This window comes from Dendrobates tinctorius, unplaced genomic scaffold (genome assembly GCF_039654945.1).
Source record: "Dendrobates tinctorius isolate UK_male_01 unplaced genomic scaffold, ASM3965494v1 ptg000015l, whole genome shotgun sequence".
Classification (NCBI taxonomy): Eukaryota; Metazoa; Chordata; class Amphibia; order Anura; family Dendrobatidae; genus Dendrobates; species Dendrobates tinctorius.
Window position 1 is genome coordinate 32,868,493 of NW_027361683.1, and position 18,460 is coordinate 32,886,952.

The 18,460-nt window shown below is 45.0% G+C and overlaps 1 protein-coding gene across 1 annotated transcript in view; it reads left to right on the forward strand.

Moving 5' to 3' along the window:
- Positions 1 to 18,460, forward strand: part of LAPTM5 (lysosomal protein transmembrane 5) — a 170,292-nt gene that overhangs the window by 20,160 nt on the left and 131,672 nt on the right. The window contains exon 2 of the mRNA XM_073563328.1: positions 11,856 to 11,946. Within this exon, the coding sequence (XP_073419429.1) occupies positions 11,856 to 11,946 (91 nt within the window). The remainder of the gene's footprint in view (positions 1 to 11,855; positions 11,947 to 18,460) is intronic.

Consider the following 18,460-nt stretch of genomic DNA (forward strand, 5'->3'; position numbering starts at 1 on the left):
ATACATACTACATATATACTACATACATACTACATGCATGCTACATGCATGCTACATACATACCACATATATACTACATGCATGCTACATACATACTACATGCTACATACATACCATATACATACTACATGCATGCTACATACATACTACATGCATGCTACATACATACTACATGCTACATACATACTACATATATACTACATGCATGCTACATACATACTACATGCTACATACATACTACATATATACTACATGCATGCTACATACTACATGCTACATACATACTACATATATACTACATGCATGCTACATACATACTACATGCATGCTACATACATACTACATGCTACATACATACCACATACATACTACATATATACTACATGCATGCTACATACATACTGCATGCTACATGCATGCTACATACATACTACATACATACTACATGCTACATACATACCATATATATACTACATACATACAATACATTCATACAATACATACATAGACATACAGTACATATAACATAGAGTAACATACTTACCAATACTTGTCACATTGTTCCCCGAAGCCATTGTCTTTTCCGGAATAAATATTAACATAACAAACCACAAAAATACTCACCCACGATCCGAAGCAGTCCACGAGTGTGTCCCACGACGATCTTGGGTAGAGAACTGCAGCATCAGCTGTTGCTGCCGTTCTCTACGGGCTGCAGGAATCCAATGATGGAAGGTAGGTATCCTTCCGCACTGTATTCCTCCGCCACTTAAAAAAAAAAAAAAGTCCCTAGTCTCACTTTATGCCATTGCTGTGTGGGAATTTCCCACGCAGCAATGGCATAAAGTGAGACTAGGGACTTTTTTTTTTTTAAGTGGCGGAGGAATACAGTGCGGAAGGATACCTACCTTCCGTCATTGGATTCCTGCAGCCCGTAGAGAACGGCAGCAACAGCTGATGCTGCAGTTCTCTACCCAAGATCGTCGTGGGACACACTCGTGGACTGCTTCGGATCGTGGGTGAGTATTTTTGTGGTTTGTTATGTTAATATTTATTCCGGAAAAGACAATGGCTTCGGGGAACAATGTGACAAGTATTGGTAAGTATGTTACTCTATGTTATATGTACTGTATGTCTATGTATGTATTGTATGAATGTATTGTATGTATGTAGTATATATGTGGTATGTATGTAGCATGTAGTATGTATGTAGTATGTATGTAGCATGCATGTAGCATGTAGTATGTATGTAGCATGCATGTAGTATATATGTAGTATGTATGTAGCATGCATGTAGTATGTATGTAGTATGTATGTAGTATGTATGTGGTATGTATGTAGCATGTAGTATGTATGTAGCATGCATGTAGTATATATGTAGTATGTATGTAGCATGTAGTATGTATGTAGTATGTATGTAGTATGTATGTGGTATGTACGTGGCATGTTGTATGTATGTAGCATGCATGTAGTATGTATGTAGCATGCATGTAGTATGTATGTAGTATGTATGTAGTATGTAGCATGTATGTAGTATGTATGTGGTATGTATGTAGCATGTAGTATGTATGTAGCATGCATGTAGTATATATGTAGTATGTAGTATGTATGTAGTATGTATGTGGTATGTATGTAGCATGTAGCATGCATGTAGCATGCATGTAGCATGTATGTAGCATGTATGTAGCATGTATGTAGTATGTATGTAGCATGTAGTATGTATGTAGCATGCATGTAGTATGTATGTAGCATGTAGTATGTATGTAGCATGCATGTAGTATGTATGTAGTATGTATGTAGCATGTATGTAGTATGTATGTAGTATACATGTAGTTTGTATGTAGCATGTAGTATGTATGTAGCATGCATGTAGTATGTATGTAGCATGCATGTAGTATGTATGTAGCATGTATGTAGTATGTATGTAGCATATATGTAGTATGTATGTAGTATACATGTAGTATGTATGTAGCATGTAGTATGTATGTAGCATGCATGTAGTATGTATGTAGTATTTTTTTTTTTTTTTTTTTTAACATTTAACACATTAGCCGGATGATGGGACTACTACTGTCCCATCATTGGCTAATGTGTCAATCACTGTCATGGTAGCAGGCATCGCCCGATGGGACTTGTAGTCCCATCGGACCATGCTTGCACAGACCCCCGGACATCAGCACAGCCCCCCGGCAGGCCGGCACAGCCCCCCGGCAGGCCGGTACAGACCCCCACAGGGTGCACAGACCACCGGCAGGCCGGCACAGCCCCCCGGCAGGCCGGCAGAGACCCCCGGAAGGCCCGAAATGACGGCGCATCATGATGCGCACACACCGCGCATCATGATGACGTCAGTCTGTCAATCAACTTTGAATTCCAATTCCGATGCCGAATTCCGATATTGAAAAAATATCGGAAGTCGGTATCGGAATTCCGATACAGCAAGTATCGGCCGATACCCGATACTTGCGGTATCGGAATGCTCAACACTACTCAGGAGGCAGGCTCAGACGGTGTCAGGCACAGTATGGATTTGACGGCCCAGATTACACAGCGGAGGAGCAGGGAGAGGTAAAGATTGCAAATGCTGGGGCCCGGCCCAAGCAAGGGGGGCCCACTCGTGGGCGTCGGTACTGGCACTGGGCCCCTCATAGTACAGCGGTGTGTCTGACGGTGGGTGTACACCACCGCCGTCAGAGACACTTGATTGCACTATGAGGGACCCTGTGCCAGTGCCCGCGCCCAAGAGTCGGCCTACCCACCTGTCCAGGGCAACGGCACTTGCACGGTGTCGTGCGCTAGGTGGTGACCCCGGCCATGGGGGGGAGGCAGCACAGTTAGGGAGTTTTAGAAAGTGGCATATGTTGATGTTGGACATTCAGCTGATGCAAAAGGCGAAATAGGTGAAGTACCAGGAAGAGGTGGACCAAAGCAAGCCATTTTTCTGTCACCCTATGTGTCATCAGGGGAAGGTGGGACAAAATCCTTGGAAACCCATGCGTGGTTCATTTTAATGAAGGTTAGATCATCCACATTTTGGGTTGACAGACGGGTCCTTTTTTCTGTCAGGATTGATCCAGCTGCACTGAAGACTCTTTCCGATAGCACACTTGCAGCTGGGCAAGCGAGCTCCTGTAAGGCATATTGGGCCAATTCAGGCCAGGTGTCCAGTTTAGCGGCCCAATAGTCAAAGGGGAATGACCTGTGTGGGAGAACATCGATATGGGAGGAAAAGTAGTTTGTAACCATAGTTGACAACTGCTGTCTCCTGTCACTTTCCATCGATGCAGTATTACCAGTTGTGTGAGCGGTATTTGAAAAATCAGTCCACAACATTGTCATGAAACCCCTGTCTCCAACGCCACTTCTGCTGTGTGCACCACGAACACCTCTGCCAAGCTGCCCCCGGCCCGTACGGCTCGTGTGAGAACCATCACCGCTGCTGTGTGCTGTAAATGCCTCAAGCAACCGATTTACCAGAGTTGCTTGTTTATTAGCCAATATTAGGTCAAGGTTCTCCTGTGGCATGATGTTTTGTAATTTGCCTTTATAGCGTGGATCCAGGATGCTGGCCAACCAGTAGTCGTCATCGTTCATCATTTTGGCAATGCGGGGGTCCCTTTTTAGGATCCGCAAGGCATAATCTGACATGTGGGCCAATGTTCCCGGTGTCAATGATGCACTGCGAGTGCTGGTTGGAGGAGCACTTTCTGGCAAATCCACATCCCTCCAGTCACGCACAAACCCTGTACCAGACCTTGCCACGCCAACATTTTCACTTGCCCCACGAGATGCATCCTCCTCCCCTAAGTAATCATCCCCATCATCCTCCTCCTCCTCCTCTTCTTCCTCCACCTCGTCCAGGAGAGGTCCCTGAGCAGACAATGGCTGAATGTCATCAAGGATTCCCTCCTCCTCTTCCTCCTCATCAACATTGGCTGCAGACGCCTGCTCCTTAAGGTGCGTCAAAGTTTGCATGAGCAGACGCATAAGTGGGATGCTCATGCTTAGGATGGCGTCGTCTGCGCTTACCAGCCGTGTGCATTCCTCAAAACACTGAAGGACTTTACAAAGGTCTTTCAGCTTCGACCACTGCACGCCTGTCAACTCCATGTCTGCTCTCAAAGTGCCTGGCCGTGTATCCTCCCACAAATGCATTATGGCCTGCCTCTGCTCGCACAGCCGCTCCACCATGTGCAGGGTGGAGTTCCACCTTGTTGCAATGTCGATAATGAGGCGGTGGTTGGGAAGGTGGAGCAATTGCTGCAGCTTCTGCATACGAACGGAGTGTACAGGCGACTGGCGGATGTGCGCGCACAGTCTTCGCACCTTCTGGAGCAGGGCTGTTAACTCCGGATAATTTTTGAGGAAGCACTGCACCACCAGGTTCAAGGTGTGAGCCAAGCAAGGTATGTGGCTGAGTTTTGAAAGGGCTATGGCTGCCACAAAATTACGGCCGTTATCACTAACTACCTTGCCTGCCTCAAGATGTACACTGCCCAGCCATGACTCAGTTTGTCGCTTCAAGTACTCGGCCAGCACCTCGGCGGTGTGTCTGTCGCCCAAACACATCATCTGCAACACAGCCTGCTGACGCTTTCCACTAGCTGCTCGATAGGGGGACACCTCGTGTGCAACAGTGGCAGCTGCAGATGGAGTGCTCGTACGACTGCGCTCTGTGGACGAGCTTTCGCTTCTGGAGGAGGAGGAGGAGGAGGGTCGAACGCCTACAGCCAACTGTTTCCTATACCGTGGGCTAGGCAGCACTGTCCCACCACCGCTGTCCCCTGTGGACCCTGCATCCACCACATTAACCCAGTGCGCAGTGATGGACACGTAACGGCCCTGGCCATGCCGACTGGACCATGCATCAGTTGTGAGGTGCACCTTTCCGCTCACTGACTGCTTGAGTGCATGGACAATGCGGTCTTTCACATGATGGTGGAGGGCTGGGATGGCTTTGCGAGAGAAGAAGTGGCGACTGGGTAGGTCATAGCGTGGTACTGCATAGGCCATGAGTTCGCGGAAAGCTGTGCTTTCCACCAACCGAAAGGGCATCATCTCAAACGAGATTAGTTTGGCAATGTGGGCGTTCAAACCCAGTGTACGCGGATGAGAGACTGAGTACTTTCTTGACCTACTCATAGTGTCTGGGAGGGTGAGCTGGACTTGAGAGCTGCATATGGTGGAAGTAGCGGTGGACAGGGCGGACTGAGAGAGGGTTGATGATGGTGATGGAGTTGGTGTTCTTTCTGATGGCCTAGAATCAGTATTTCGTTGATATAACAGTGGGATTCCCTGACTGCTGTGGTCTTGCAACGACACCTCAACATTTGCTGCTGTGCTAACCTGTGGGCTTACAGTGGGGGAAACAATGTAGCGTTGCTGACTACCTTCGTTGTGATCAGTTGCACATGTGGCACTTGAGGTTTGGTGTTGTGTCCACGCTTGCAAGTGCATGCTGGTTAAATGTCTAAGCATGCAACTGGTATTCAAATTTTTCAGATTTTTCCCTCGGCTAAAGGTCTTTGCGCACTTCTTACAGATAACCTTGGCCTGATCATGAGGATTTTGTTCAAAAAAGTGCCACACTGCACTCTTCCTACTTTGGCAGACATTTTGCGGCCTAGCACGCTGTGATCTTTTGACCCTCTGGACAAGCTGTCCAGCAACTCTTTTGATGTTTGGAACCTGTCTTTGGAGTGCTCCGGGCCTGCCAGATAACAGCTGTTGCGATGTCGATGTCTGCTGTGGATGCTCCTCATCTGAGCTATTGGAAGCAGCACCCTCTTCCCCCAATGGATGCCAATCTGGGTCAACAACTGGGTCATCCATCACCTCCTCTTCTATGTCATGTGCACCTTTCTCTGTGTCACCGTGTATGGTGGTATAGTGTGCGGGAAGGGGCACCTGAGTCTCATCAGGGTCAAAATCTGGCTCTTTACACTGCGAGGACAATGTAGTGCTCTGAGTGAATGTACCAGCAGAATCATCCATCAGCGGCTGTGCATCAGTGCACTCCATGTCAGATTCATCTTTGCCTGGGTAATTCACCATTTCACTTGATAATCCAGGCATGGTATGTGAAAACAGCTCCATGGAGTAATCAGTAGTATGGCCTGCGTCATCCTTCAATCTTGGCTGTGGTGAAGGACACAAGGAAAGGTGTGGTTCATGAACATGAGCCTCCAATGACGACTCAGTGCTTTTACTTTTTACAACTGAAGAAGAGGAGGCGATAGAGCTGGAGGCTGAGTCAGCAATGTAAGACAAAACTTTTTCCTGATGCTCTGCCTTTAAAAGCGGTTTGCCAACTCCTAGAAAACTAAGCGTTCGAGGCCTTATGTAGCCAGATGATGACGCAGGGTCAGCACCTCCTGCATTCGGTCCTATTTTGCTCTTGCCACTACCATCAGATCCACCACCAACACCATCATTACCAGCTGCCAACCCCCGCCCAATTCCACGGCCTCTTCCACCAGCCTTCCTCATTTTTGGTAGAAATGTAGACAAAATCCAACAAACGATATAGTAATGTAAAACAAGGTACAAGGTGTCTATAGGACAGGGGAGATTTAGAATTTCTGCACACACTTGTGGACAGTGGACACTTTTGGATTGTGTGAGGCCCACTGATATCTGAGCACTATGTGACAGGCTCGATGGCACAGCTGCCTGTGACCAAAGTGACGAGAGGATAATGGAGATTTTGAATCTCTGCGCACACTTTTGGACACTGGACACTTGTGGATTGTGTGAGGCCCACTGATATCTGAGCGCTATGTGACACGCTCGATGGCACAGCTGCCTGTGACCAAAGTGACGAGAGGATAATGGAGATTTTGAATCTCTGCGCACACTTTTGGACACTTGTGGATTGTGTGAGGCCCACTGATATCTGAGCGCTATGTGACACGCTCGATGGCACAGCTGCCTGTGACCAAAGTGACGAGAGGATAATGGAGATTTTGAATCTCTGCACACACTTTTGGACACTGGACACTTGTGGATTGTGTGAGGCCCACTGATATCTGAGCGCTATGTGACACGCTCGATGGCACAGCTGCCTGTGACCAAAGTGACGAGAGGATAATGGAGATTTTGAATCTCTGCGCACACTTTTGGACACTGGACACTTGTGGATTGTGTGAGGCCCACTGATATCTGAGCGCTATGTGACACGCTCGATGGCACAGCTGCCTGTGACCAAAGTGACGAGAGGATAATGGAGATTTTGAATCTCTGCGCACACTTTTGGACACTGGACAATTGTGGATTGTGTGAGGCCCACTGATATCTGAGCGCTATGTGACACGCTCGATGGCACAGCTGCCTGTGACCAAAGTGACGAGAGGATAATGGAGATTTTGAATCTCTGCGCACACTTTTGGACACTGGACACTTGTGGATTGTGTGAGGCCCACTGATATCTGAGCGCTATGTGACACGCTCGATGGCACAGCTGCCTGTGACCAAAGTGACGAGAGGATAATGGAGATTTTGAATCTCTGCGCACACTTTTGGACACTGGACACTTGTGGATTGTGTGAGGCCCACTGATATCTGAGCGCTATGTGACACGCTCGATGGCACAGCTGCCTGTGACCAAAGTGACGAGAGGATAATGGAGATTTTGAATCTCTGCGCACACTTTTGGACACTGGACACTTGTGGATTGTGTGAGGCCCACTGATATCTGAGCGCTATGTGACAGGCTCGATGGCACAGCTGCCTGTGACAAAAGTGACGAGAGGATAATGGAGATTTTGAATCTCTGCGCACACTTTTGGACACTGGACACTTGTGGATTGTGTGAGGCCCACTGATATCTGAGCGCTATGTGACAGGCTCGATGGCACAGCTGTGACCAAAGTGACGAGAGGATAATGGAGATTTTGAATCTCTGCGCACACTTTTGGACACTGGACACTTGTGGATTGTGTGAGGCCCACTGATATCTGAGCGCTATGTGACAGGCTCGATGGCACAGCTGCCTGTGACCAAAGTGACGAGAGGATAATGGAGATTTTGAATCTCTGCGCACACTTTTGGACACTGGACATTTGTGGATTGTGTGAGGCCCACTGATATCTGAGCGCTATGTGACACGCTCGATGGCACAGCTGCCTGTGACCAAAGTGACGAGAGGATAATGGAGATTTTGAATCTCTGCGCACACTTTTGGACACTGGACACTTGTGGATTGTGTGAGGCCCACTGATATCTGAGCGCTATGTGACACGCTCGATGGCACAGCTGCCTGTGACCAAAGTGACGAGAGGATAATGGAGATTTTGAATCTCTGCGCACACTTTTGGACACTGGACAATTGTGGATTGTGTGAGGCCCACTGATATCTGAGCGCTATGTGACACGCTCGATGGCACAGCTGCCTGTGACCAAAGTGACGAGAGGATAATGGAGATTTTGAATCTCTGCGCACACTTTTGGACACTGGACACTTGTGGATTGTGTGAGGCCCACTGATATCTGAGCGCTATGTGACACGCTCGATGGCACAGCTGCCTGTGACCAAAGTGACGAGAGGATAATGGAGATTTTGAATCTCTGCGCACACTTTTGGACACTGGACACTTGTGGATTGTGTGAGGCCCACTGATATCTGAGCGCTATGTGACACGCTCGATGGCACAGCTGCCTGTGACCAAAGTGACGAGAGGATAATGGAGATTTTGAATCTCTGCGCACACTTTTGGACACTGGACACTTGTGGATTGTGTGAGGCCCACTGATATCTGAGCGCTATGTGACAGGCTCGATGGCACAGCTGCCTGTGACAAAAGTGACGAGAGGATAATGGAGATTTTGAATCTCTGCGCAAACTTTTGGACACTGGACACTTGTGGATTGTGTGAGGCCCACTGATATCTGAGCGCTATGTGACAGGCTCGATGGCACAGCTGTGACCAAAGTGACGAGAGGATAATGGAGATTTTGAATCTCTGCGCACACTTTTGGACACTGGACACTTGTGGATTGTGTGAGGCCCACTGATATCTGAGCGCTATGTGACAGGCTCGATGGCACAGCTGCCTGTGACCAAAGTGACGAGAGGATAATGGAGATTTTGAATCTCTGCGCACACTTTTGGACACTGGACATTTGTGGATTGTGTGAGGCCCACTGATATCTGAGCGCTATGTGACACACTCGATGGCACAGCTGCCTGTGACCAAAGTGACGAGAGGATAATGGAGATTTTGAATCTCTGCGCACACTTTTGGACACTGGACACTTGTGGATTGTGTGAGGCCCACTGATATCTGAGCGCTATGTGACACGCTCGATGGCACAGCTGCCTGTGACCAAAGTGACGAGAGGATAATGGAGATTTTGAATCTCTGCGCACACTTTTGGACACTGGACACTTGTGGATTGTGTGAGGCCCACTGATATCTGAGCGCTATGTGACAGGCTCGATGGCACAGCTGTGACAAAAGTGACTAGAGGATAAGGGAGATTGGATTGCTTTTAAAAAAGCAGTTTGCGGAGCAGTGGGTAAACAGCAATGCCAGCGTGTCAGGAAGCCTTAAAAGGCAGCCCAACAACCAACACCACTGATACACCACAATATAGCCTCCCCTTGCACTGCACACACAGTGACTTGTGTGTTGTGCAGGCCAAATCGCTAGCAGCAGAAGCAGTTTTTTTGTCTTCTTCCCTGCCTAACGCTCTCCCTACAGAATCAGCAGCAACCTCTCCCTATACTAAGATCGGCAGAAGTAAGATGGCGGTCGGCGTGCGGTGGTATTTGTCCCTTTGGATGTGATATTATTGGTCATTTTAAAAATTGAAAAATAAATAAAAAATATACCTAAATTGTATTGGATATTTTACCAAATGTTTAACAGGTTAGAGTAGAGTAGGGCCTGGCCAAAAGAGTCTACCTTGTCGTGATGGCAGATTTAAAAAATCTTTTGGCCAAAACAAGAGCTGCTGGCTATGTGTGTGATCTGGAGATGGGAACTGTTAATGTGTGATTGGTGAGAAGTGGAGTTTTTCCAAGTGGGTCTGTGGACAGTTCGAGGGGTGGGGTCGAACCTGGGCAGAGTCTCAAGGGGGCCCCAAAAATGTTTCCAGTATGGGGCCCCAAAATTCCTAGTGGTAGCTCTGTCTGGGTTCTAATCCCACCAAGGACAACATATGCAAGGAGTTTGTATGTTCTCCCCGTGTTTGCGTGGGTTTCCTCCCATACTCAATGGGGACAATACTGATAATGTCTGTAAAGTGCTGCGGAATTTATGGTCCTATATAAGTGAGTAAAATGATAAAATCTAATAATGTCAGGACTTTTATAAAATAAGTTATCTTGCAACTTTCCTTCGACATGCCCTGCTCTATAATGCTAACTTCTGGAGATACCGCTTTTAATGATAAAGGCTTTCCTTTTCACTAAGGAAGCTTAGTAGTTTCGGAAGACAGATTATAATTTAAGTAAACCTGTCAGCAGTTTCATGCTGTCCTAACCATGGACAGCATGAAATATGGTCTGGCTCCCTAATTATAATGAACTAATTCTTAAGAGGAAATTTATTGAGACTGGCATTTCATATGCCAATCTTAATCTGAAGTGTGCTGGAGTACAATATGCCAAATGTCATTGAGAGGGGCAGAACTGAAAATTAGTTTTTATTAAAAGTCTTGCATAGAAAAAACACTTTGCTAGGAAACGTAGTCGGGATTGCATTTCTGTCGACCAGGTTGGCTCTCTGCAAAGCAACCACAGGAGTAACGTTAGTGGCGACGTTGTAGCACGATGTTGAGAACATCTGTTGTGCAGCTACATATACTAATCTAAAGAACTCATGCAGACGTCCGGGGCTTCCAGTCCGATCTCAGAGCATAACGCACGGACTGGTCGCAGCTCTCCCGACCTGAGTGTCAAAGCTTCATATATTTCTGAGTCTGTCACACTCATGTCGAAAGAGCCATGGCTGCAGATGTACAATTGAAATAAAGGTCTCTGCCCCTACATTATGCTGCTCTTAAATGAGGTAACAGATGTCTTTAAATTGAACCTGTCACCAGAAAAAATGCTAGTAACCTGCAGAGACCCTTGTCCCAATTGTATGTTGCTAATTAGACTGCATGCTTTAGCTTTGAAAAAATCACTGATTGAACAAAAGGAGATTATCACTAGAGGACTAGTAAACCTGCAACACTTAAGTCTTTGATATTCATCCCTGCTTCCCCACTGAGTGGCAACTTTCTGCCTATGCGCAGTGAAGATAGAAAACTGTCAATCATTACTGCAGGTTTATACCGATAATCATATTGCCAAATCAATTTTACTGTGCAATAAACAACCTAAAAAGGAAACTCAAATAGCAATTTCTGAATTTAATGTATTTATTTGACCATTTCACTGCATTTGGAATGATTTTCCCTTTATTCGGTACATGGTATGGTAAAGTGACAGACGCTAGTCAAGACTACAACTCATTCCACAAAAAACAAGCCCTCACTTGGCTGTTGATAGAAAAATAAAAAAAATGATCTTTTTGGCAGAAGAAAAGTAAAAACAAAAGGCCAAAAACCAATTACTGGAAGCAGCAGGAAAGGGCTAGAGTGTAAATGGTTGGTTTTTGTCCTTCGGTTGTGCTACGTATTGCTGTTCAGTCAAGCTAAAGTAAAATAGGGCTGTGTCACCACATACGTCCCAGTGACAAGACTGCACCTCTCCCAGAAAGCCATCATACCGTTCTTCTTATTGTCCCCAATAATGCACTAATACGGTGTAACCTTGATTGCCGAATCTGTATACCGCACAATATTCTTTATTCCATGTCACTCAATGCTAAATGTATTTATACTGAGCCTTTATTTTTCTCTTGCAGGGAGTCAATGTTATGCTCTTTATCGAATATTCAGTTCAGTTGGACAAAAGGAAGAACTGCTCCATTGAGCTGAGCAATGTGAACCCCATTGGTGAGTTCATGTATCTTGTACGCCACCGTTATTTGGCAGCTATTTGCTTCTGAGTGCAGTGGATGGCATGGCCGAATGCATTCCTGTGCATTTCACAGTATGAAATAGCATTAAATGCCGTACTGTAATGTCCTCGGAATAAGTCACTGAGGCAAACTTTGGATCACATTGTATAATTTGTTCTGCTCATTATAAATAGCAAAGAGAATTGAGTTGAATCTTAAAAAGGTACTTTATGTTCTTTTAAATGGTCATTGTCACTTAAATAAAAACTTTGCATAAATCAATATAAAAGGCTTTGCAAGAAACTTTGTCATTTATCTTATCATAGAAATATGCTTCTTTGGCCACTTTTGAACCATGTCATTCCCTCCCTTCTGTCTCCTAAAACCATTACCCACTCTTAAATATAAGTCAAATTTGTGTTGGTCAAAGCGAGACGGACAGGTTACACTGCCTATTGTACTCTATGGACTGAGACCAGCAGAAATGGGCAAACACAGCTAGATAGAGATGCAGATGCAAGTAATAGTTTTGTCTCCAGTGCTGCATTCACAGCCACACAGCTCAGTACTATTGTATAATGTCAGGCATTCTGCTTCTGCTGCTGGATCTTTTTCATGTGTTAAAGAGAATAAAGGGCAGGAATCCACTCGCTCTTATGTGCTATTCATGGAAAACAATTTAGCAGTTAGTCTCCACTCCATAGTTTGGAGAGGACTGAAAATTAGAAATAGTGTGACATACTGTAAGTCACATAATGGGAGGAGACACAGATTAGATATTAGAAAAACACTTTTTGACAGGGTGATCAATGAGTGGAACAGGCTGCCACGAGAGGTGGTGAGTTCCTCACTATGCTCCGTTCCATTGGCCTCAAGGACACCGTTCTCTCCTGGTTCTCCTCCTATCTCTCTGACCACTCCTTTACTGTATCTTTTGCTGGTTCCTCCTCCTCTCACCTTCCCCTTACTGTTGGGGTTCCTCAAGGATCGGTTCTAGGCCCCCTCCTCTTCTCCTTGTACACTGCCCCTATTGGTCAAACAATCAGTAGATTTGGTTTCCAGTACCATCTCTATGCTGATGACACCCAATTATACGCTTCTCCTGACATCACGCCAGCCTTTCTAGAAAACACCGGCGATTGTCTAAACGCTGTGTCTAACATCATGTCCTCACTATATCTGAAACTGAACCTGTCAAAGACTGAACTCCTTGTGTTTCCTCCCTCTACTAATGTACCTATACCCAACATTGCCATTTCTGTGTGTGGTTCCACTATTACTCCCCAGCAACATGCCCGCTGTCTTGGGGTCATACTTGACTCCGAGCTTTCCTTTGCCCCCTACATTGGATCACTGGCTCGCTCTTGTCATCTGCACCTCAAAAACATTTCTAGAATTCGACCTTTTCTTACTTTTGACTCCGCAAAAACTCTTACTGTTTCTCTTATTCATTCTCGTCTCGACTATTGTAACTCTCTTCTAATCGGTCTCCCTCTTACCAAAGTCTCCCCTCTCCAATCTGTCTTGAATGCTGCAGCCAGGATCATATTCCTCACCAATCGTTACACCGATGCCTCTACCTTGTGCCAGTCATTACACTGGCTACCCATCCATTCCAGAATTCAGTATAAACTTATTACCCTCACCCACAAAGCCCTCCATGGCTCAGCACCACCCTACATCTCCTCCCTTGTTTCAGTATACCACCCTACCTGCGCCCTCCGTTCTGCTGATGACCTGAGGTTAGCATCCTCAATAATCAGAACCTCCCACTCCCGTCTCCAAGACTTTACACGTGCTGCGCCAATTCTTTGGAATGCACTTCCCAGGTCAATACGATTAGTCCCCAATCCCCACAATTTTAAGCGTGCCCTGAAAATGCATTTATTCAGACTGGCCTACCACCTCAACACATTAACCTAATCTATCCCTGGGTGGCACAGTCAAAAGTTTTACCATAACCAGGTTCCACGCATCATGTTCCCACATGCTTTATGCATCCGTTAGCCCTCTGTGTCTGTACTGTTACACACTTAACATTATGGCTGGTCCAAACAATCAGGGCAATTGTTACCACCCACCTTTCGTGTCTACCTCTTTCCTCATAGACTGTAAGCTTGCGAGTAGGGCCCTCATTCCTCTTGGTATTTGTTATAATCTACGTGATTATTGTTATGCTGTAATGTCTATTGTCTGTACAAATCCCCTCTGAAATGTAAAGTGCTGCGGAATATGTCGGCGCTATAGAAATAAAATGTATTATTATTATATTATTATTATAGTTCTCCTTCAATAGAAGTCTTCAAACAGAGGCTGGCTAGACATCTGTCTGGGATGATTTAGTGAATCCTGCTTTGAGCAGGGGGTTGGACCAGATGACCCAGGAGCTCCCTTCCAACTCTATCATTCTATGATTCTGTAATAATGGCCAGAAGTAGTGGCATTCCTTATGTGAACCCATAGCAGCCTATGCAGAAAAGTTATCTCAAGTGGCAGATATGCATTAACATTATTCTTTGTTTTAAACTGTATATATCACTAAGAATGTTTTTTTTTCTCCATTGCATTTTAAAGATTTGTGGATTCTCCTGTGACGTCCAGCCACAGACTAGGGTTCATTGGAGACTGTGATTTTCTCTTTGTACTGCAATACATATTTATAGTATTCAACACTAAAGACATGGAGTCAAAAGTCCAAAAATAAAATGTAATGCATTTTATTAAATTATAGCTCTGCTGGGGGAAGCTGTGCTGTATATCATGCTGCTGTGCTGGGGGGTGCGGTATACCATGAGGCTGTGCTGTATACCATGGTGCTGTGCTGGGGGGCTGTGCTGTATACCATGGTGCTGTGCTGGGGGGGCTGTACTGTGTACCATGGTGCTGTGCTGGGGGGCTGTGCTGTATACCATGGTGCTGTGCTGGGGGAGGTTGGCAGTGTTGTATACCATGTGGGGCTGTGCTGTATACCATGTGGGGCTGTGCTGTATACCATGGTGCTGTTCTGGGGGAGGGGGGCTGTGCTGTATACCATGTGGGGCTGTGCTATATACCATGAGGTACTGTGCTATATACCATGTGGTGCTGTGCTGTATACGATGTGGGGCTGTGCTGGGGGCTGTGTTGTATACCATGGGGCTGTGCTGGGGGTATTGTGCTGTATACCATCATGCTGTGCAGGGGGGGTGTGCTGTATACCATGGTGCTGTGCTGGGGGGCTGTGCTGTATACCATGGTGCTGTGCTGAGGGGGCTGTGCTGTATACCATGGGGCTGTGCTGGGGGGTTCTGCTGGGGGAAGCTGTGCTGTATATCATTGTGCTGTGCTAGGGGGTGCTGTATACCATGGGGCTGTGCTGGGGGGTTGTGCTGCATACCATGGTGCTGTGCTGTGTACCATGGTGCTGTGCTGGGGGCTGTGCTGTATACCATGGTGCTGTGCTGGGGGGATTGTGCTGTATACCATGGTGCTGTACTGGGGGTATGTGCTGTATACCATAGTGCTGTGCTGGGGGATGTGCTGTATACCATGGGGCTGTGCTGGGGCGGTTGTGCTGTATACCATGGGTCTGTGCTGGGGGGGTTGTGCTGTATACCATGGGGCTGTGCTGGGGGGCTGTGCTGTATACCATGGTGCTGTGCTGGGGGAGGTTGGCAGTGCTGTATACCATGTGGGGCTTTGCTGTATACCATGTGGGGCTGTGCTGTATACCATGGTGCTGTTCTGGGGGAGGAGGGCTGTGCTGTATACCAGGTGGGGCTGTGCTATATACCATGAGGTACTGTGCTATATACCATGTGGTGCTGTGCTGTATACCATGTGGGGCTGTGCTGTATACCATGTGGGCTGTGCTATATACCATGTGGGGCTGTGTTATATACTATGCAGCTGTGCTATATACTATGTGGCTGTGTTATATACCATGGGGGTACATTATACATTAAATTCTATGGGGCTGTGTTATATAATATAAAGGGGCTACATTATACTATATGAAGAGGCTACCTTGTATTCTATGGGGGGCTACATTATATTCTATGGGGGGCTAGATTATATTGTATGGGGGCTTCATTATACTTTATGAGGGGCTACATTATATTCTATTAGGGCTGCATTATACAGTACTAAATGAGGAGGGCTACATTGTATTCTATGGAGGGGCTACATTATACTATATAAGGGGCTGCATTATATTCTATGGGGGGCTGCATTATATTCTATGGGGGGCTGCATTATACTCTATGAGGGGGATGCCATATATTCTATGGAGGGGCTACATTATATTCTATGGGGGGTTACATTAGATTCTGTAGGGTGGCTGCATTATGCTCTAAGGGGTGGCTGTTTTATACTGTAAAAGGGGGGCTGCATTATATTCTACTGTATGGATGGTTACATTATATTGTATGGCGGGGCTGCATTATACTCTGTGGGGTGGCTGCATTATGCTCTATGGGGTGGCTGCATTATACTTTATGTGGGCTGCATTATACTGTATCAAGGACTATGGGGAATACATTATACTATGTGAAGAACTATGGGGTGCATTATACTATGGGAAATGAATTGTACTACATGGATGATTGGCGGTGTATTATACTATATGGAGCACTATGAGGAGTGTATTATACTATATGGAGGACTGAGGAGTGTATTATACTATATGGAGGAATATGGGGCACATTATATTATATGGAGGACTATGGGGTGTAAACTGTAGATGTGCTGCTGATAACATGATACTGTATAGGGACAGAATGATCCTTTAGTGATTGTTCTGTCCCTATCATTCCTTCTCAGAGGGTAGAAAGAGGCCGGGAAACCAGTGTTGAACGACATAAATATTGTCGATCACACTAATTTAGTGGCCTGAACTCAGCTCATGTAAATACAATCGAAATGCTTCTGTGTGATGTGCAATATGTTAGCATTTGGGGCCCCATTTTAAACTTTGCCTAGGGTCCCACTTTGGCTAAAACCTGCCCTGAATAAATAGAGATGTTAAATATAAGAGTGCATCCAGCTACAAAGACATTCATAAAGAGCTCTAACCCATGTTTCCCCATATGTAGTATCACACCAGCATCCCCAATGAGCATTTTCCATGGGCTTCATCAGGGGTCTGTGAAGTACAGTGCGTTAAAACTAACCTTCTATAGATACCATCACAGGTGTAAATCCTTCCGGCATGATTTGTGGTGCATGCATAGTGTTGTGTTCACTGGTGACTACATTACTTCCGGCAGCCAGTGTGATGCGGCGGGACAAAAAGAAATTCCCAATGATATCACTGACTCACACGCAGTGAAAAGGCAACTTTGATAATACTTTGGCGTGCATCACGTCACAGGCATACGCGTTAGCCAGACTCTCTTATAGATAGAGACTGATAAAAGGGAATATGTGGTGGCTGTGTTATAGCACATTTCAAATCTGATCATAGATATTATTAGATGGTAAGTATAATGGTAAGAAAGCTGTTCCTTGCAACACTAAGTAGCTTAGTATTAAAGTGACATATGCAAGAAATATATCTTACGTGAATAACATCAGCAAAACACAATAAAAAATAAAATGACAGTGCAATGAACATATTTAAATGCAAACCCTACAACTGTGTATGTGAATAAAACAAGTTCATCAAAAACAAATATAAATATATGTGTGATTTATATGGTCAATAAGAGAGATTTCTATGTTAAATATGAGCAAGTATGTAGTGACGATGTTTGTACATGTTTGTATGTGTTTATGCTTTTGTGTCACTATAAAGGAATACAATTTTTTACATTTTATTTTTGAACTTTTGACTCTATGTCATTAGTGTTGAATTCATTATTTGGAGTGTCCACCCTCCTACTATGAAGCATAGGACTTTCTCTACATTTTGAATCTATTATGTATTCTGTTCTGATGATATCGTTTCAACCTATTTATTGTAGTATCTAGAACAGGTGATCAAATGATAATAGGTTCATATCCTCTCATCAGACTGAAAGAAAGCAAAAAAAACTTTTTAAATTTATTGAAAAAAAAACTAAAAATTCTAATCAATGCCCTTTTCCCAAGTTGAAAAATTAAAGTTGGTATCAACGTGTCCAATCAATTCCAAAATAGTACTTATAAAAATATCAACTTGGTGCACAAAAAACAAGATTTCACACAGATCAATTTATAGAAAATAATAATAATTACTTGACTCAGAAAATGGAGGCAGAAACCTTTTCTTTTTACAAATTTCTGAGTTCTTTTTTCAGCCACGTAAATAAAAAAGAGCATATATATGTATATGCACAATAACTGCTGTAAAAATAAAATCCAAAAACAATGGCCTAATTGCGTTTTCTTCAATTTAATCACACTTGAATTTTTTTTACTTTTTGCCAGCACATTATTTCTTAAAATGAATGGTGTTAATCAAAGCTACAACTCATCCTGCATCGAATAAGCCCTTAAGTGGTTATGCCAGTGTCTCTTTGCAGAATGTGATGAAAAAATAAAGCAGAAAA